The following is a 21,866-nucleotide window of genomic DNA, read 5'->3' on the forward strand; positions in this document are numbered from 1 at the left end:
AACCGGAGAGGACACAATCCATCTTAAGCGCCTAGCCAACTCTCCGTTACAAAGCGACTCCAACCACAGTCTGGCCTCTACGTGATAACGTGTCAAGCGTCATCAACAACATCATGCGCGGCAACATCTTCATTTGACGCCCGAACAGAGCTCATCGCAGAACATCCATCAGTCAAGACGACAAAGCACGACCTCTGACCTGAGACCGTCCAGGTGAGCTGATAGACACAAAGAAACGGATTACGCCCCGACATTTGTCCAGATACACTACAGGCAGGACTTTTCGTACCGTTGTCGGCAGAACTGAGGTATCTGATTCTCGACATTTGAACCACGCGTGCCTGCGGGACGTTTTGACGCAATGAGAAAATCTTGTGTATATTTAGACAAGTCATGAACCGATTTCTAACGGACGTGACATCGGCCGTGATCGGCGCGAAGGGTGCGTGGCCATCAGACGCTACACACGCGGCTCTATAATGGGTGTGCTATATTGATGCCGACGTGAATAAATGCTGCACGCGAAGTTCCCGCGACAACGTTCTGGTCATATTTTACTTCAACACTCTATATGATGACCTACCAACAACTTTCAAAAAGAATCCCTCCTCCTTTCTGGTATGAGAATAGACATCGTATCTCTGCAGCAGTCAGTTCCACAAGGCATCGTTCTTGGTCCAGATATCCGGACCTGTTCATGACTGTGCGCTCGGAGCGCAAGTCTACACAGAACAGAATCGATGACAGATGCCTTGTGGTTCACCACAGTGGAAACCCGCTGACCCAGAAGACATCAAACCATTGGGGAGTGTGCATAACGAGGCTCCACTCATGATCCTTAGCGCCCAGAAATACCAGCCCCGGGGCACGCAACTACAAACCCGCGCTCGCAGATGGCGCTTCCGACCGAAGTGAACAATCACAGATATGTCACTAGGAAACCAGATGCGAATTTTACGCAGTGCCAGTTCGCAGCTACTGACACGTACTATAGGGTTTCTACCCAGGACCAGTTAATCCATTCAGGAGAGAAAATTTGAGAATAATTTTCTCTATAAATCACCGGCCTTGCCAGCAACGCACGACGATAACGACCCTTCACGCTTCGTGTGATAATCAGTAGTTTATAGCCGACTTCTGCAAACGCCCGTAAACTCGGCAGCGTGAAGGATACAACTAACAATGTTGCCTACTGGCTTAAGGGATTTCTAAAGTTCAATATCATTCGGTGCAAAGGCCCGGGCCACTTGGCCACATCATGGAAACGCGACCGTGTGCGGTGGATGGTACAGTCGGCGGCTGTTCTCTGGCGTATCCCCTCATCGAAATTGCCCGTGGACACACCCATCTTGCTTCCTATGTTTTATACATGTTCTTAGTCTTCCAAAAACGCCATGGACGGGTGAAGGCGGGGAATATTTTGCGGGATGTTTCATTCAGCAAATAGGATGCGGCACTCCTGAGGATCGATGCGCAGCTCATATAGGGTCGAGTAACGTGATATCTCCCAAATCCAGAGCCCTCCCAGCTGACCCGAGTTTGTCAGAAGCCGTCAAGAGAGGCATGTTTTAAGCACACAGTAGTTCCAGCCATGCACGGCTTAGCAAGAGGCGCGGGGGTTGTCACTGGGCTTGCGGAGGTAAGTGGCAATACTTTCACTTGGCTGAGGAGGTTCAAATTCTTCTCTGCCTGTCCATGTGTGTGGTTGGTGTTGGTACCAGTGAGCAAGTGCAATACGTGCCTTTTGATATCAACCCGGCTGACTGATCACGCAGTGAAGTTGATACTGATTGAAAAAAAGGGAACTGTAATATTACACTACAGGCAACAGGCGGACGATCCTCGTATCAATCTATGTGTGTCTTACTTCAGAGATTTTGTGTTTAAACAAACAATTTTGACCCGACAGAATGATATCGTATGGCAAAATACATCCGACGGTGATCAGGATTGGTGGATAATAAAAACATTAATGTACATCGAAAGCAATAAAAGGGACTGACTTGACCGTTGTCCATAAAAGCAGTATAGAGCAATAACTGCTAGCAGCGATCTAAGGGACAATTGAAAAGATTAAGTAAAAAAGGCCGAGAGAGACGGGGGATTTAGCGATTCAGCTTATTGGGACTTCGATCGTTTTATACAATCAACGTTGATGACTTTATAGACTGAGACGCATCAGGAGCTGAGAGCGGGGTTTTGTCTAAATGGGTTTTTGGGACTAAATATCGCGGAGATTTTTGGGACGCAGCTCTCGTTTTAGGTCGGTAAAGCTATCCACTATAAATAGGCGATGCCACTTTTACTGCTCTCTTCGCCCTGCAACACAAGATCAATAAATCTACTCTAACTGTCAGGAAGGGTTAGGGGGAGGGGGCGTAGTAGGGCTGCAGCAGGTGTTGACATTAGATTAACAACCAAAATTTTACACTTAAATTTTCATCACAGTTAATACCTCAATTATTGCACGCCGAGCCGAGGGAACATCCAATACCCATTCCGCGACCATATAACGGTGCGTACGGCGTCGTTAGTGTATAAGCACCGACGGAAAGTCTATAAACTCGCTTCCCGGTTGTAACAGTAGTTAACACCTCCAGCAGTGAAGATTTTCCGCGTCATGAGGCCCATGTCCCGCGGTATGCACAGCTACAGAAGTCTCCGGAGAAACTTAGACAGAGGGGCTTTGCCATGACCCGCAGCGGGGGGAGAATCGCCAATTGGCATCGATCGAATCATGGAATCCCTTCTCCGCCCCAGTTATTTCGGCTATCGATATCTCTCTGTCAATCGGAGCTTTATTCCGATCTACTTACCGGAAACATCCGTCAGATACATGAAGTGATATGGGTTGTGGAAGAAGTAAGAACGCAGCGCTGGGCCTGATCAAAGTCTGTGCCGGAGGGAGTTTCAGTTACACCACTAGATCAAAACACCCTTGAAACTGAAAAGAATCCGCCATATCCTGTTTTCAGGCAATGTAAAATAGGAGGGTGTATGCATGTAGACTGCTACAGGCATGTACATGATATGACGGAGTTACGAACAGCACTGGCAGAAAGAAGGCTGGATGATGAAAATACCAGATGTTTATATCAAAAATCAAGGCCAAAAGCTCCCCTGCCAAATTTGTCCAAATGTCTGTAATGCTGAAACGTGAGAGTGAAATACTGATAAAACACTAAGAGATATGGCACTCAGTAGCGTTCTATGTATGGAGCATATCAGACAGCTGTCAAAACGTCAAACAAAAAGCCCATAGTGTTCAATTATAGAGACGGTCGTCCGCTGTCTCCAGCAAGTCACCCTTGGAATTTCAGTGAAACAGTTCTCATCTATTACCTGTCAGGTCTGTGGCCTTTACTACTGTTTGATTGTAATCTGTGTCGCACACGGGAAGCGGGAGAATCGTTACGACGTGATGGAAACGCTCCTAAATTGCACCCCGATCTTACATACGAGAGGGCGCGAGGGGATGGAGAATATTACAGGGATGCTCTACTGCCGGAGCGATTTTTTTTATTTTTATTAAACAACAGAAGAATATACAGGACACAGAGGTGATGCACTCTAGCTAAAGCTAATATTAAACATCACCTCTGGAAAAAAAATTACAACTTACATAGACAGGTACAATAACAATTATAAACAGCAATTGGGTCGTCCAATACAAACAAACAATGAATATATCAATATACCTGAACTAAGTTTTAAAACGTCTGCTTGTCAAAATATAGTGCTGAGTCAAGCCTAAAATGTTACAGTTGAAATCATATGAAACAAAGGATGAGCCTCTTAATAATAAATAAATGAAGGCTTGATCAGACAAAGTATCGATATCAAGAATATGGGCTAAAAGGTTCCGTAGGTTGCCCAGAAGGTTGAGTCTCTGTTGACTGTATATAGGGCAGTACAAAAGATAATGGACAACGCTTTCGCTTCGACATCCGCAAGTGCAGGCTGGACTTGTTGCTAAGTTGCGTGTAAATAAACTTAGGTTAAGACTGCACGTGCCGGTGCGAAGGCGTGTGAGGAGGGCGCAAGTGTACCGGGGGCCATGACTAAAATGTGAATAGAAAGAGGGACGTACTAATTTGACTAGATGTTTTTTAAACAACGAAAGATTTAATGATCGAACAGATATACCAAGACCGTTCCAATGATGCGTTGCATAAGGAATAAAAGACTTTTGATATCGAGTTGTAGAGCAGAGCGGTATCCTTAGATTAAGTTTGTTACGAAGATTATAAGAAGTAGAAATGGAAACTTCAGGAGGGATCAAATCCTTAAGATACTGGCGAGTATGGCCATGGACAATTTTGTAGAACATGATCAGAGAGTGAACGTGACGTCGATCCGAAAGTTTTTCCCAACCTAATTCAGAAAGTAGCGAAGAATACGAAGACCCTCTTACAGCCCCTGAGACTGCAAGCGCGCATTCGTATTGGACACGTTCTAATCGCTGGGAATCATATAAAGTACATATAAAATGCCGGAGCGATTTGAAGTGTTTAAGAAACGTCACAAAAGTGAGTAAAACATAGAAGTATAGAAAATATAGCTATAGGATACATCTTTGAATTGTGTCTAATCGTGATGGCTGATAGATAAAGTTTGTACGGCCTTCCAAAATTAATATAGCAGGAAAATGGCGTATGTACTAATATAACAATACTTTTGTCACATGTATTTTGATAATGTTGGGTCTATGTTTCATCAACACGTTAAGCTTCTAAGGTGAACTACGAGTCAGCGTCCGGCTTAGTGTTAAATGACGTACGGCTTTGTAAACTCAGAAGATCACAAGACACATAACGAAAGTCACAGTTGATAACGTCCACTCATACACGAGAATTCACTTCAATGAATATCTCTACCCGAATTTTCAAACTTATTCTGAGAACGATATAGGCTGAAACATTAGTATTCAGTAGCACTCGACTACTTGAAATATTTATACACGTGAATGTTCAGATAATCCTTTTTGATTCAATCTGTAAATCTACTTGAGTTTTATGCAATCTGGCTTACCTGTGCTCAGGATTTTCAGATATCTCTGTTCAGAAATCAACGTTTTATCTTAACAGTGATAAATTAGATTTAAGGGATAGATCATGTACGGCGAAGAATCATTTTCTAATACTCTGACAAAAGTTATGACCATTTCCTCGACACAATCATCGTCTGATCTGATGAATACAAATCATGCGCTCCCTTCTTTGCGCACAAAGGTGTTTGACTTTGAACCTTTAACATCGTTGTTGCGGTTTAGAGATGCGTGGAACACAACCATTATTTTTCTCGATAACTATCATTGATTTCTTTCCCCCATACATGATTCAATGTACTTTAAACGCCAGTTTACGAGCGATTGCTGTGTGGCCGCTGGGCAGGTGTCGTACAGGCCGTAATGCGGTTTTACAGTTGCAATCATTCAAGTGGATGGTAAAATTTTAATAACTGATAATACAGCGGTGATTCTTCATGATATAGCTTATAAACTGTGAACATTGCATAGATCAGAGCCACATGCACAAAATCTGATCAATTTTCACAAAGCTGATTGTCCTTTATCTAGATCGATTACATGTGATCACATTGTACATTGAGTTAGAATGTACATGTGGCAGCCAATAACAGTGTTAGCGTGAGAAGGACCATCTTTGTAATCAAGTGTTGAGACTGAAATTTCATGTAGCTCTGGACTGCTACATTTCATAGCGAACTGATCTTCCCCTGGTATCATATCAGTTACTAGCTGGGCTGTTAATTGAATCACCAGACAAGACATGTATAACTTCGCTAAAGGACACATTCGGCTGCATACGAACTGAATGAATAAAATCTTCGGTTTCCTGAAGCCCCAAAATAAGCAAAAACGGTGAAAACCCCTTCCATTTTGTATTCCACTTGCTCACTGCTGCGATTTCTGTTGATTCATTTCAGATATCATTTTACACAGAAATATATAACATGAAGTACTTAATCACCTAATTTCTTCCGGAGGTGCACACGTGTAAGTATTATGACCCAAGCGTGTGCGGCATAATTGGCCATCTATTTCGTGGCCATACAACACGACTGAAATCCAAGATGCAACAGATTACCAGTCATTCATGCTTCGAATGCCTTTGAATGCTACTTAACACTTATCTATCAACCCTCTGTCAACACAGCCGATACCAGACACGAAATGGAGTGAAAAGACACCAAGCACATGTGTGACAAAGCGCCCTGTGGAGGGAAGTGATGCCTAGCTAGCTACACCGCTTGAGCGTCATCAGACCATGAAATTGCTGGACTCTGTGGAGGTGAAGGCCCAGATCAAGGTCGTGCTCCAGGAGCTTGATGATGTACTGCATGAACTGAAGACAGTGGCCGCCGAGCTGCGCGCAATCATACAGCAGATGGACGACATATCGGCCCGGATAGATCTGGAGGAGAAGCTGGGGAAATCTTCCCAGCTCCGCTCCATGTCTCTGCCTCATCCGCGGGGACGACCAAACGGTCAGAAGACGGCCCGATGGGGGCATTATAGACATATCTCAGACATAACCGGCGGATGGGCGAGCAGGGACAGGTGTGAGTATCCGGATATTCTCGCCTCCCGTCCGCAACACTTCACCGCAGTGCGTGAGACACCTATCCTGGACTCGGAGTCACCCTATCCGTTAGATGATTACGGCAAACATCGTCCCTACAACACTCTAGACACCAGCCAGCTCAGGAGACGAGAATTTGCATCAACAGTAGCTGCGAAATCCCAGACATTTCGGCCTAGCAGAGGACGGAGAGCCTCCCCAGTAGGAGCAGAGAGCGACAGTCAAGGTTCACTACCGCCTCACAACACGCGAGAAGAGTCTGTTGAGCTTGTTAGTGCCACCGCCATGCGAGCTTTAGCTTTGCGGAACGGACCAACCACACCTTACTGTGTTGATAGTCTAAATAGAAGGTAAGTGTCCATCTCAAAAAGTGAATATCATATGCAATGCATAAAAATTAATATAGAGCAACAGTGGCAAAACTTTTTTATAGCACGAAGAATAGAATCGTTATTCTTTATATCACACCATGGAAAAGCTTTCAGCACCAAGGACAGGGCCTCCCACATAAAAAAAGCTGTTTCTGCTTATTCTAAAAAGTAGGACACATTCTAATCTTGCTGTAGAATTTCACTGGCTGCAATCTGGGCTAGTATGTAGTATTAACAGCAGATGCTTTCATACGGTATTTTTCAGAGGTAACAACCCCGTGGTGCCGGAGTGCGCTGCTGACGTGCATGGCCACACAGCACACCGACATGTCTCACACGGAACCACGTGCGGGCACACGTGTCATGGAAGTACTGGCGGAGCCCATAGCGGCGGGGCGACGGACAGTGACTACAGCACTCATGTTTCAGACGATTTGGACACACTTTCAAGGCGTACGGCGGGAGAAGACACTTTCAGCTTTGGCCACTCGACAAGATCTTCTCTCCTTGCATCCGATGAAAACGTGCTACTAAGGAGGCAGACGGGTTGTTTCAGCTGCTCAGAGTCCAATACAGACTCCCAGGAAGAAGTCGGTGGCGGGTCCTGCATGACGACAAGCCGGACCTGGCGATGTCGAACTGTCTCGGACGCGCGGCGTCGTTTCTTCCGCCCCAAAGTGGAGTTACGAAACGGCGTCGGGATCAAGTACAACACGATCGGGCATGGCGCCGAGAAACGGGATCCGAAAAGGAATTCGACCGGAAGCGGAAGGACCTGCTCCGTTCTGATGTGTTCCAGAACACGAGTCGTGAGCACTGGGTCCCAAACCACCGAGGACATTTCAGACATTGTGGCTGAAGAAAGAGTTAAGAACTACATGAAAGATTATATCAACCTTAAAGACGAAATTACTAAATTATGACAGAGACAAACTTCGAAACTCTCAAACAACGATTTGCGGTCTTGTATACTAAGTGTAAATACATTTTACGTCTTCAGTTCGAGAAGGTAAATTGATTTCTTTCGTATACATAATTTTTTTACGACTACGAAGCAGCTATCTACACCCAAGAATTACATCTTCTTATGTGTTCTTATGCAACCCGGATCATTAACTTGTAGCATGGAACATGGAACAACGCTTACAGGCTTGTAATTGGCCTATCAATAAAGTTCTGGATACCAGCCTGACAGTTATTGGATGATCATTATTGTCCTCGAGGCCTCCACCTGTTATTTTCTGGAATAATTGCATTTAGCCCTCTAGTCTGTCATCTTCCGTTCCTGCACTGTGAAAAATATGTGCCCTTTTCTGAACCTGCATACGGCCGCGGCCTTGAATCGTCCATGAAAAAACAACATATAGTTCCGAAACGAATTCTCTTATTGTCGTCTTATCTATCTGATTCAAACCATCTGCTGCCAGTGGTATCGACGCTGCTGCAAAAATCTTGTCCTTGAAATTCTAGATCCCAACCGACGGAGATGCAATCCATCAGCTGGGATTGCTAGATCGCAGCCAGCGCGGTTTGTTGCCCTGCGAAAGGCGAGTCGAGCAATCAGGTGGTAAATCTGCTTAGCGAGGTGTGGAGGACACATTCATCACCCTTATACCTCTGGCAGGATGACATTTTTATGTTACGCTCTACGATATTGACAAATTGTAGTTCCTTAACTTTGGTCAAAAGAATGCGGAGAGATTTCTTTTACAGTTTAGTCGTAATTCTGAGAAATCGTTTGGGGAAATTCGTGGCGCGTATTCATCAAGGGAGAAATTCCCCGAGAAAACGAGGAAAGTTTTAAGTTAAAAGCACGCATTCATCAGCAGAGCCAGACTGGTTGTCTGAAGAGTGAGTATGGTTTAACAACGTCTCTGAATGAGTGATGAGCTCCGTTCGATCTGTATTCATAATTCAGCACGACTACAGTTAAAAGGCAGAGAAACGCATTCAAAACACTCTTCGCGTAACGTTCCGACTCGTAAAAGTTGTTGTGTTTGGAATAAAAATAACAAAATTTACGGAGCCCCGAGAAAATATGCTAGTAGAATACGTTGATGAAGGTTAGACATCCAGGTAATAAGATACGCCAGAAATAGTTACTCAAGCAACTGGATAAAACTTTGAAACAGTCAGACGTTTCAGACAGCATCCACTATACTAGTGGAATGTTGCAGTTTATCGTGTACGTCATCCGTCTTGGCATAAACTACTTGTCTTATGGATTTCAGACTATTTTCTGTTTCATGATCTGCATAACGTTATATCTGACATTTACGTTGAGCATGATGCATATGGTGTTTTTTATCGTGAGAAAAAGCTGTGTGAGATCAATGGTAGTCAACAAACAATATAACCGGTTCCAGTGCAGAATCCTCCAGGTACCCTGCTGCTCGCTCATCCGCTACCCGCACAGGAGTAACAACTATTGATTGACTAGCCTTGTGCCTAATAGCCTTCTAGCTCTTGTAACCCCGGGGCCAATTCTCTGTCTTTCGCCTGACATTTTACCATACGAGCGGTTTAAGCTGCAATGTATCAAATTACGTGTAACAGGGGTATTCTCCGAACGGTATCTCTTCTGTTCCATCTTACATGGTTATCACTAATGGCAGCACGTACAGGAAATGCACAGTCGTGAAATCCCTGGTAGTCCAGTTAACATTTTCTCCCATTACCGTCCGCTTATTAAAAGTTGTACACGATGTTTTCCTGCACTCTGTATAAAAGTTTCTTACCCGAGACTGCATCGTGAATTCGTGTGCAAAATCATGGACGAGTTTTGGCCCCCTCGCTTCATTTATCATCATCAACATGGCGATCGATCTTAGTTACCCGAAAATAAACGGCCCGCTCCAGCTGTTATCATGGCGAGTTAAGGCCCGGCGGAGGGCTTCCTGATCCCCTTTCTACAACCGGGATTGATGCTGCTTCTAATACATGCACATTCTACGTGGGGGGCGTGGGAGGGCTGGCTTAGATAGGTCTCTTTTGAAAAGTCGAAGGAAAAGGTGACTCTGATAATGGCCGTAGAACATGATCTTTGCCAGCAGTCGTCGCATCTGAAGAAAAATCAGTGACCGTATCGTTCGGCATGTGGTCATGGCGTCATGCTATGTATAGTTTTCTTTGATTTACCATTTATTATAACACAATGCTTTATGACTGACACATTCTCCCGGGCAGATTTATAAAATAAGTGTTGATTTGATCCACTTAGTTCTAATCAACCATTCCTCCTAACAACGTACGACCAGGGTTTTATGCGTTTCTATGTACCGTAGTTAAGTGGAATCAATGAGCAGGGAGCGGAGCCGTAGGTAGGCACGGGGTCCAAAATTGGCTATGGGCACCACAAGAACTTTGTCGATGCCTTGACTTAGAATCAAACAAAGCCCATTCTATTGACTTTCGTCTTAGATGAAATGTTGTTTGTGGCAGAACTTGTGGAGTGCTAGATTAAAGGACTGATTTTTTGGGGGATTGGCGCCAGACATACCGGTGATGAAGGTGGTTGCCAGAAAGACGTCCGTGGACAGTGATGCGTCGCCAGTTCTGCCTATCTTCAAACTAATCACACCTCAAAGGTTGACGAGCAGAACTTGGTGCAATTTCTGCTTATGCTGCTCACACTGCTTTGATGCTATCTATGCAGAACAATACCCCACAGAAACAGCTGCATATGGTTAATCATAAAGCGGGTTCTGTGCGACCACAATCAGTACCTTTTCATGTCGTTCTCCCAAAGCCAGCTCAAGGGTAATATATCAACCACGGTGATGAAACAGTGTGCAATAAGGCATTGTCACGTCTCTAATCAGTGTGTGCCGATATTCTAATTTGCAGGGTTATAGCAGGACGTGACTGCGCTATGCGTGTCCTAGTTTATGAACTACCACTGTATCATCAAGGCTGTTTGGAAGTGAAACGCTTGAGGGCGGGGCGCCAAAAATCGGCGCCAAGCCGTCTCAACGATAGATCGTTACAGGGGTGACTCTTAATCTTTGGAATGATGAATTCTTTTGATAAGTATAGGCATGCCCATGCATCAATTTCACCAGCGTTCGCACCAATGAACCATAGGTCTTACCTGCACAAAACTAATCACACGGGGACCAAGGGCGTCAATGTAATACTGGCATGGCCTCCTTTGATTTTCCGCTACACAATATGTGCTCTTTCAGTTACTGGGACAATGGTTTTCTATTGATCATCAACTCATGGACAAAGGGTCAGAACGTTGCTCTATGTTTAAAGAAAGGGAAATCTTTCTGGTGCATTTCATTTTCGTTATAAAGCCGTCGTTTGAAACTTTCAACGGAACTGGTCGATGAATAAAGGAACAGATATACCCGGTAATTATGCTGCCCATCCATTCTTCGAGCGTTCGAGTTAAAGTATCCAAAGTAAAGTGATCTACCATGGAAATATCTTTCTAAACATTCTGTTTTACGCCAAATAACAGTTACTCAAGCAACTGGATATGATATTGGAATATCATATCCAATTGCTTGAGTAACTGTTATATGGCGTATCGTATTACCTGGATGTCTAACCTTCATTGACGTATTATTCAGCTTTTTTGTAGACTGACAAGTGATTCACCAGAAGCTTATTCCCAACGCTACGCCTTAGCAGTGGAAGTTTGCTCTTGTTAATTATGAGTGGTACAACCCTGATCGTTCTAACATTCTTTGTTTACAATATCAAACAAACAAGTAAGTATCTAGAAGCCGAGACGGATTATCCCGATATGCAGCGACGCTAAGATAACGTCTTGGATGAAATCAGTGACACTTGTAAATGCAAGGATTAAAAACCCATTTGCAGCTCGGAGTCCTAATGTACGTTGGTATTACGAGTCCTTGAATGTCCTCAAGGGTAGATTCATATCAATACCACAGGACAAACCCACATCATGTTCTCGCAACAGGTGTCTCATTTGAACCTCCATTATCTAGATCAACTTTCCATATCTAAAGGAACAGTAGTCTTATGAGCTTATTGAAAATGTATATTTCATGTTTCCTACTGTATGAATAACTGTGCGGGGATTACAGTGCGAAACGATAACAACACAAGTGCAATCAACAACCACTCGCACGCGTCATTAAGAACTAGTCCTGTAAATCCTATCCTGGAGGCACCCAGCCGGATATATGACTTGCAAACACAATTATCTGTTGAGCTTGTAGTTGCCTCCGTGAAAACGGAGGGTTTGTAGTCACTTTTTTTGTTTGTTTGTGACAGTGGTGTGTGTCCGCACTTCTGCAATTGGCATTTGAATGCTAGGCATCTTGGGGACACCAACTAGAAGGTAGGTCAGAGTGGTAAGGGAGGTCCCGGAAAGGTTGCAGGAGTTGGCTCGAGTCCAGAGTTTGTCCCCACCGCGCGACAGGAAGTACCGTTGGCTCAAGTCCAGGATGTTTTATGTATACTAGATTGTTTCATGATTTTCTTCTCAAACAAATGGCGGAAGACTTTCCGTGTTTCCAACAAATATGTATTACTGGTTTATTGAGTGAACTCTCATTGTAGCCCAAAAATGACTTGTGAACTTTATTTGCAGCCCCCAAAAATACTAACAGAAGATGTCAGACAGTATGATGCTATAATGCCAAAACGCGGGGCGCCGATATCAACGTTCCCCAGCGACCTCCTTGTGCAAAGAGGCACAGAGGACGTCTAAACATATAGATTGGCATCGACTCGGGTCCGTAAACTATAACATTCCAAATGACAGAGAGGCATGGACACACACGTGTCTGACAGCCACCTAATGCAGAGGATGAAGCACAAGTCACCACCAAAGTCCATGCCATCAGTCTAGATAACAAAACGCAAGGGCTTGACATTTGCCCTGCCCTGACTTCGTACTGGAGATATGAGGAAAACGCCATATAAAGGACGCCGTCACGCCTTCATGCGCTTCCTTGCACCAACATGCCCTACATGGCAGCAGCGCGAGTTTATCATCGCCTACCAATCGTGTTCATGCTGTTGATCGAAGACTTCAATATAGTACTGAAGGGCCGGCCAAAGGCCACCAAGTGTACCGGCTAATGCTTTATGACTACGTTTATTGGATGAGGAATATACATGAACCTTCGGCTATATTGGCGTTCCTGCTTCATCTTCCGCGGACTTTCATCTTTCGTTAAAGGCATATACAGCTCTGAGACAAGTCTTCGACCGGTTTTAACGAGTCTGTCGGAATACATGTTTGTTGTATAGTATAAAGAATAAGACTGGAGAGAGGAGTAGACCAGGTATCGATATATCTTAATCATTTTCTCAGTTAAGACAATACTTAACCATTAAGATGGACGTCTAACGTGTAAATAATATTTTTACGCAACTGCAGAGCTGCTAGAAATTGATGGTTTTCGTCGATTGATAACGTTTTATAACCACGTCGGGCATAAAAGATGGCCGACCGTAAACATGAGGTTCCCACCACCAGCAAAGTCAAGGCTAGGGGAATAAAGAAAATTACAATCGTTTTCCAGTCTGTAACCATTTCCAATTTCCAGTAAGAAATGAAAACTCCTTTTAAATCCCACCTCTGGTACCTAATATGACGAATTTACATATTTCTGGGTCTAAAGGTCCCAGCTTCTTGTCCGTTGGAACCTGAAGTTTAACGATCATAGTGATTTTGTACGTTACGACTGGACGTAAAATTGACAGAGTGTGCGAGTAAAATTGTTGCACTCATGATTGCCTCTAACATTTAACTACATCCTGTCAATAGCAACCTTCACGTCTGGCTGTCGTAATGTTTGGTAGCGGCAAGGGACCTTATTAACTTACGTAATTGATCTCTATCGACGGTCGTTTCCGCACGCAGCCTCCTGTTGAACTTGTATGGTACTGCAGGAGAATTATCAAGGTGAACAACCTTGAGGTATTTTCGTGTATGTCGTTTTGTCGTGGTGTATCGACTCAGTCGCCTCGGTCTGATGAAACTGCAGACATGACTGATGGAGGTAAGAAAATCCATTTCGGAAGGTAATACCTGTCCCGTCCGTGATGTGTCGGTCTGGGCAGGAGGGAGGCTCGGGAAATCTCAGATGAATCGCCAGACGTGATAAAGCAAGGACACAAAGTTCTAGGCAATCCTTCTTACAGACTTTGAATTGACCTCTTTTTGCAACGTGTAAGACACGTTTATGGCTCCATACATTCTTCAAATACAAACCCCGTCTCCAAGTGAGTACGAGCGTCACCTTGCGACGGACACGAGAACTGACCCGTGTACGACGACCACTTCCTAACGGTTATATGGCGCAAACCACTTATCATTGTTGCAACGATAGGTTCTCAGACATTAGGATTGTGCTAAGATTTCCTTAACCAATATTTTACCAGCAGACTTTCCGGGGAAATTTCTTCTAAAAATCATTGAGACACAAAATGCCTTTCCAACAAAAAATTTACAGAATTCAATATCGTTACATCAAACCATTACCTTGTTATACGTAGACTGAGTATAACAGCTGTGCTGCAATACCGCCTGAGTATAACATGTGTCGCTCGTGCAAAGCGCACTTGTGAGTTCACAAGTTCATAAACCCAACAGTGTCCCCAGATTTCGGGTTTCTTTTGTCTCTTCTTGGTGTTTGTTTGTAACCAGTATTTCATGGACGTTTTTCTCGAAACTCAACTCAACTTCCTTTTCATTAGATCAAAATCTTCTGGGAAAGTTCCGGGCGCCCCGTTCCCAAAGTGTGAAGTGAGCTGACGCCTTGTGTGGTGCCGGGTGCTTTTTTCGTATCAATATGGAGTGTTGTCGTTTCTGTTTCATTGTTGTAACGTACGTGTTAAACGAGCCGTCAGGGAATACTTCCTATGGACATATAAGATTCCATCTAACGACTTTGGCTGTTGGATGGCGTTTCAGCACCAATGCTCTGAGTCTTTGAATGTTCAATCTTCTTGAAATGAAACAAGTTTGTTACCAATATCATGAAAATAAGAATATCACCCCCGATTCTGACTAGTTTCTATAACTGTACGGACACTAGCCATTGAACGTTTTCTGTTCTGTTCACAGATAGCTTATATACCTGCTGTTTAGCTACAAATTATGATACGTGAAGAAAAAGGTCACAGAGTATGCAGTCATTCAAAATTGGCGAGTCCGGTTTAAGTTTTAAAAAACCCTCCTTGATTTTGTGTTGTCGGTACTCTCCAAGCAAAGGTTCGGCTCTGGCTAGTTTTTACGTGATTCTAGGCGTTTTTGGTGGCCTTTCTATTTTGTCCCGTTTTCTTTATGTCGTTTGGCTTGGCGACATTAACTTGAAAACGAACATCTGCTTGGAGAGTATTTTGTCGGAGTGTGTGCGTGTGTACGTGTGGGTGTGTGTTTTACCTTCGGCAAACAGCTTCTGATAATCTAACTTCAATTGAACAAAATCGCCTGCCTTCAGAAATGAGAAGATTCTGAAAAACAAATTTCACCACTTCTCCAAACTTGACTCGTCGAAACATAGGCTGTTCTCATAAGCCGTCGAAGATGATCGTCCTTATTATAGACCTAGCCATACTCGATTATGTAAGATCTAGTGTGTCTAGATACTCGATAATGTAAGATCTAGTGTAATTTGGACGATCTCTGAAGGACGTTCCGTGTTGGGATAGTGATCGACCGAACGATCCCTCTCATACATGTCATTATCTTTGTCTTTGAACTCATTCCCTTCCAATCGAGCTATTACAGATGGATCTCTTTCGGTATTGCCACAGATGAACCATTCACAATGCCATTACCTGAATCTAGAGACACATGCACTATTCATCTCCTTCTGACTGAGATTAAAATGCATAGCTGTAGACTAGGGTGACTTTAGGCAGGAGACGGGCAGAGGTCAGTAACCTGAGGTTCAGCTTACTTGTTCAAAATCTAACGATAACGGTGAATGTCGTTTTCCAAGAACTGACTGTCGGCAGCTCTTGACGGGAAAAGGATAGGGGCACGTATTCTATAGTCATCGTGCTCACGACATATTGTAGGCAAGGAAAGCTTACTTAACATGCTTGAATATGCTATGGATGAAGCAAGCTACCACGCATGAGGCCTGTGTGATGCATTGCAAAGACTTCATCGTTATGCCGGTGACTGAAATCCAGTCCTCACCAATTGGCGACCCTGATCCACGAGGGCACAACAGAGGATTTCATTCGCGAGGAATGACGGAAAACCTCCCTTAATTGGGCAAGGGGTCGATAGTGGCGTAAGCCAGGAACATTTTTACGTGACATGTTCCCACTGGGTGGATTTCTGGAGATTTACGTTCGTGGCAAGCAGTCATGCAATCTTGATCTTATAACGTCAGCCGAACGTTAACACCAAAATATGTTTTGTGCAGGCGGGAACAAATAGCCTGAGTGTCATCCTGTTTCAGTTCCAGGCTCTACCTGTTTGGTGAAAGCAGAGCCTGGAACTGAAACAGGATGACACTCAGGCTAGGGAACAAACACCCCAGCAAGAAACTGTGAAACTTGAACCATTTCAACATCTATCAAATGTCAAAACGAACTGGGTCACTAACTTGTTAGATAAGCACTTACACTAAATAGCTGCACAGTAACTGTACATCAGGCGCCGCTGTGATGACTAACTGGAGCAGGGTCAACCCTGTCCATACAGGTCGAAACAGGTCACCTCACAAAACTGGTATGAAAAACAGGTGACAGTTCACATTATACATTCCCCGATAAAAGCCAGCCTTCTGATAGCGCGCATACATTGTAATCTACAACATTTGAAATTAAACGCAACATAACAGCGACACAAGAATTAAGGGGGCACACTAGATCATGTGATTTCAAACAAGGCATTATATCAACATTAAAAAACGCTTATCTAATATAGGCCTACACATTTAACTGTCACTGTGGAGGTCAATTGGTCTGTTTAGATTATGCTTGAAATGCATGGAATCGGCTGATTTATCTGGATATGTGTGTATGGTGTAGGACTCAATGTGCTCAATGTGCGCATGGTACCGGTTTGGGACTCAACTAGTGCTCAATGTGTGTATGGTGCAAGTGCTGTATGTGCATTGCATTGCAATGTATATTTGTCTTCAATGTTGACGCCCTGTGCTGATTAATACTACGTTATTACTGATTCCAGAACAATCTGCCTGTCATAACGAAAGCAAAATTGAAATTAAACACACCAAAGTTACCAAAGCTAGCTATTGTTGAACAATAATTTACTGTTGAGTTTTTATTGTGTATGTGTGGGGGGTGTTATTGCATGCGTAAATGGCCATATACACAAACACACTACAACGTTATGATACCATGTTTTATAAGCAATATCTAAACGTCAGTGACACAAAGACAAAATATCAGTAACAGTGTTGCGACACGAGTGTGCCGTGTAGCATATAAATAAACATCCCTGCAACTGTTTTCGCGACGTTCCTACCCCCGGGGAGCACGTTATCGCTAAAGACGGCTGCTGAATTTGCCGGCCGACCTCCATTACACTCGGAAGCTCTGCTGTCAGATAACTGACACGATGACGTCAATGCAGACCCGCTCGTAAGCCGCCGCCACTAAAGTGTGATGAACTGGGCTCCCATGAGACGAATGCATAATAAGAGTAATTTCTGCACGACTAACAATCTGACAAGGGAAAGATACTCGGAAATGAGTTCCAATCACATGGGAATGTGGATGCATGTATATACATTGCTTTCTTCCCTCACGTGCATTGGATGAAGGACTAGCTCATGTAGTGGCCTTCTTTGCTCTATACGCTGTGTGTAGTTTTTAACCAAAATCAAAAGACGGCGATGCCAACAGGAGGACTTGTTGACATAGAAATCTGGGAACTGTGCACGTGCACACACAATTTTACTTCATATTGCAATGTCACAGGTTTGTATTTACAAAAATCTGAAAGGTTCTTTTCGATCCATACAAAGACATATTGCATTTTTTTTTCAAGTATAGATACGTATTTGATTAGTTTCAGCGAAATAGTGGTGGTCTTTTACAGAAACAGGGAAAGGTGTGTGAGAACTATGTTATTGAGATGCCATAGCCTTCTCTCAGTGGATTCTCTTATTTCCCCACGCGAACGTAGCGTCAGGACGTTTCTTTTCCGTAACATTGACTACTAGATGGTGATTCTAAGGACAACTTAGATCTCCTGCTACGTATCACTATGTACTAATCATGAGTTGACGCCTTTCTGACAGATATTCCGAAGGAGCGGCGGATTCGGGTCGAACCCTTTTCCATTCATGCTTCCCTTTCATTTATGCGAGTAACCCGTGCACCGGGGATACGGAGTACTCTACATCCGTGACATCTACAGAAACGGCGGCCCGGTTTTCGTGCGGAGAACCGTGCCGACTTTTCTGGGCTAAGGAAAGCCGGGATGGATGGACTATTGTGCAGTATCGCTCTACTTGCCTCCGTGAATCCGTAAGAAGAAACTTCTTGCATCTGTAGCACTACAGTGCTCGGCTTTATCACAGACATCGTTTTGTTTTATTCCTTATGGACGAATCCGGAATATATGACAAACATATTGGACAGCAGGATTTTTTCTGGCTTTCTTTACAGTGCGTCGTGAAGGCTACCCAGTGCCGCCAACAAAAATGTTATTCCGCATCACGACGACGAATCCGGGCTGTGAGGCATGGATGAGGTTATTATACGGTACACCTACACTAATCTGACGTCAAAAAGCTATCAGCTCGCGAGTCAGACGACGTGTTCAGAGTAATACCCGCGCTCCCACTCCAATCCGAATTCTAAAATCGTCGCCCGGCATGGTGTTAGATAACGTCTCGAGAAAACCGGCTGCGAACGTTTCTTCCAAGAAATCCGCCAACGCAGAACTAACGGCGTTACCAACAACACAAGACAACGCACGTTGTGAAGGGGAGGATAGACAATGTTCCTTTAGTGTGTAGTATTGCACAGACGTCAGAGCCGGTGAGCTAGATTTGTTTCTAGTCTAGGCCGGCACATGTTCCACAACGTGGGACCGCGGAAGTCAAGTTGTTACATATCCGCGACTCGAATGCTTTCAACAACTCCATCGCGTTAGTAATCCGGCGTTTTCAATTCTTATTCCCCGCCTGGAAACTGATACCGTTTTCCCAGACAGGCAGACAGATGGAGACGCTTCGAGACTAAGGATGGAGATTTCTGACACAGGTAATTGCGAAATTGCTCGGAAGCTGTAGATTAGAAATCATGCTGAATGCATACCAATACAGCCGTAGGGTTGATTGTTGTCATTAGTCTGGAAAGGAAGAACTAATTCTTATTTGGAGAGTTTGTCGACGTTGCTTGCAAAAGTGTAAATGACTTTGACTTTATGCTTGGATTCTTAAGACTGTAGCCTGTATGGAGTATACGTGCCTCACCATTCTTATTTTCATTAACCCTTTCTCCTGCCTGTTTCCTTCCTACACCTGTGAAGGAAATTTCCGTGTGTGTTAGTCTATTGTATACGTACTTAGGTTACCGCTACCTGTTCTGAAATTTGATTCCAAAGGTCAGTAGTATCACTCGACGTGAAATGTATGCAACTGGAATTGCGTCATATATTGGACAGTATCGTTATACTAGTATTATATTATGTTATGTTATGTTATGTTATGTTACTCTTATGTAAGACCATAGTGTATTGTCGTTCTCCTCCTTCACACATAGGCTCTGTTTAACAGAATAGGACTCCAATATGATGGGGCGCGGTGCCCTAGCGGGGGCACGACTCGCCAGCGAGAGAAAGAAAAGAACCTTGAAACTGCAGAAGCAAGGGACAAGGAAGCTTCGCCGCATTACACCCAGGCCGGCTAAGACTATGGTCATCAAGGGCAGGATCAAATTGCTGTCTCCGTACACCGTCTGTGTCCTTCTGGGCTTCTGTGTCCTCGCCGTCGGGGTGGTAATGTGCATGTTTGCGTACGACTATGTGGAAGTCGATGTGCGTAACAACAACAATTCTTCCAGCACCGCGGAGATGGAAGCAGGCCGGTCATTCATCGTAAACCGGGACCTTCTGCGGGACTTTCGGCTCGCCGGCCCGCTGATTGTTGGGTTAGGGGTTTTTGCAATGCTGTGCGGGGTGACTGCTTTACTGGAGGACCGAGATAGGAGAACGAAGAGAATAATCATCCGCGAACCAACAGACGAAATCCGTGAGGACGTAGGACCGATCTTACCGGAAGTATCGTGCAAAGCGTACCACCCGGACTATACACCGGTAGCCAGACTCGCCAAATACAGGCTTCCACGCTTTACGGTGGGCTCGTGCCCGAACCTGCGGTACCAGCCCGACTCGCCCGCCCATCTGAACCCGCTGCGGGGGTACATGAAGTCCGTGCCCTCCCCCGTGCCGGTACGGGACTTGTACAGGTTTCAGCCTCTGCGGTGTATAGGGCTAGGGGAGACACATGATTTAAGCTGACTTTATCTGGGTTCGTGGGACACAAAGAAATACGTCAAATCGCTAAGGTCACTGCTCTCAGATATCTTCTACTTTCATCTCTTGTACTGATTACATGTTGTGCCATATCACGCCACATAGGAGCATGCATTGTTTTCCAAATAGCGCCATCATAGCGCTGAACAAATATCAACACATGTACCAGTAGCTACGTAGCAGCGTCTATGTCTTTATGATCTATAGGAGCTTTGTTTGTTTGAACTGTACTGATATGATGATATTACCTCCGTCGGTAGATTTGTCTGTGAAGAAAAGATGTTGAACAAATTCGTGGCGAATATAGGTCAAGAGTTCCTATTCCTGTAAGACTCAGTATAATCTTTTTAAGTCACCATATGTGCAACAGCTGAGCTAGCATCTGTCCATGTTATACAGACAGCACCTCGATATTTCAACCTTTTGTCCTATTGCTGTGTATGCGCATGGGAGATTTTAGTCTAGCAAATAATGCAAGAACCATGTCTTAAGATTGGTATGGCCTAATTCTCGCCGTTGTTTATGTAGCACGTATTGACTTTTAGTCGTAAAAGACAGGAAATGACGTACATTTGTACATAAAAATGACATTGCAATGTTCTCTTTATGTCTTCATGAAAATGCAGAAGCTTGATTTACCACACGTCATTTCAGACATTATGCTTTCCATATGTTCCGGGTAGGGGTGGGATTATGTTGTTATTCATCATTAATATGTGGTGTACGCAATATCAATGACGTAAATATAAACTAGATGGAGTTCAGTGTAGTTTTACTTTATGATGGCTTTGTCCCCGTGTTATAACGAACGACAATTAGTATGCATTGTATGGGCAAAACGCGCCGTATCCAAGTGCATTTCACGCCTGCCATGCAGGATGATGCGGTGAATTTATAAGATTATATATGCATCGTTAAAATTCACCCAGCTTCTGTACTGGCTCTGTTATCGACACGCAAACCATGTGTGCATACTTATTGTGGTCTTTCTATAGTCTCCAAGCAGACCTACGGGTTGGCAAAGACCGTATCCAACAGGCAGAAGGAGTTTTCATAGCCAACCCAACCTTAGATTGCACTATAAGCTCCTTCTTCCAGTTGGATACGGTCTTTGCAATCTATTGGGTCTGGTTGGAGACTAGTCTTTATAATCAAATTCCATAATCAAATAATGGCACCACTAGAGTCTGTGTAAAGGTTTCCAAACCCTTAAAACATAGGTGCAATCGATTCAAGAGTTCTAACGGTATCTTACCATTTTGTCACGTAAGTGTGTTTCGTAGTTTTCGAGGTAGCATAAGCATTCATGTTTGTTTTTTTAACAATTCAGTTTGCGCTCATTCTCATTGGAAACGCATTACCCTTCAGTACCAATCATTTGTATTTATACCCCGTACTGCACTAACAGTCCTCTTCCATTACCGTGCACGT

At 44.0% G+C, this 21,866-nt stretch overlaps 2 protein-coding genes across 3 annotated transcripts; both read left to right on the forward strand.

The window, feature by feature from the left end:
* Positions 1 to 8,165, forward strand: LOC136428692 (uncharacterized). Its single transcript, XM_066418398.1, has 3 exons — positions 1 to 1,639; positions 6,177 to 6,952; positions 7,239 to 8,165. Exons 2-3 carry the CDS (start codon positions 6,288 to 6,290, stop codon positions 7,894 to 7,896), a joined length of 1,323 nt encoding a protein of 440 aa, XP_066274495.1. The 5' UTR covers positions 1 to 1,639; positions 6,177 to 6,287; the 3' UTR covers positions 7,897 to 8,165.
* Positions 8,166 to 19,018: 10,853 nt separating this feature from the next.
* LOC136428693 (transmembrane protein 200A-like) lies at positions 19,019 to 21,347 on the forward strand. 2 transcript variants are annotated; one of them, XM_066418399.1, is made up of 2 exons: positions 19,019 to 19,162; positions 19,664 to 21,347. In XM_066418399.1, exon 2 carries the CDS (start codon positions 19,692 to 19,694, stop codon positions 20,418 to 20,420), a length of 729 nt encoding a protein of 242 aa, XP_066274496.1. In that variant the 5' UTR covers positions 19,019 to 19,162; positions 19,664 to 19,691; the 3' UTR covers positions 20,421 to 21,347. The 2 variants fall into 2 exon arrangements, with proteins under 2 accessions (XP_066274496.1, XP_066274497.1); XM_066418400.1 differs by having other exon boundaries at positions 19,678 to 21,347.
* The last annotated feature ends 519 nt before the right edge of the window (positions 21,348 to 21,866 follow it).

Source organism: Branchiostoma lanceolatum, chromosome 2 (assembly GCF_035083965.1).
Source record: "Branchiostoma lanceolatum isolate klBraLanc5 chromosome 2, klBraLanc5.hap2, whole genome shotgun sequence".
NCBI lineage: Eukaryota > Metazoa > Chordata > Leptocardii > Amphioxiformes > Branchiostomatidae > Branchiostoma > Branchiostoma lanceolatum.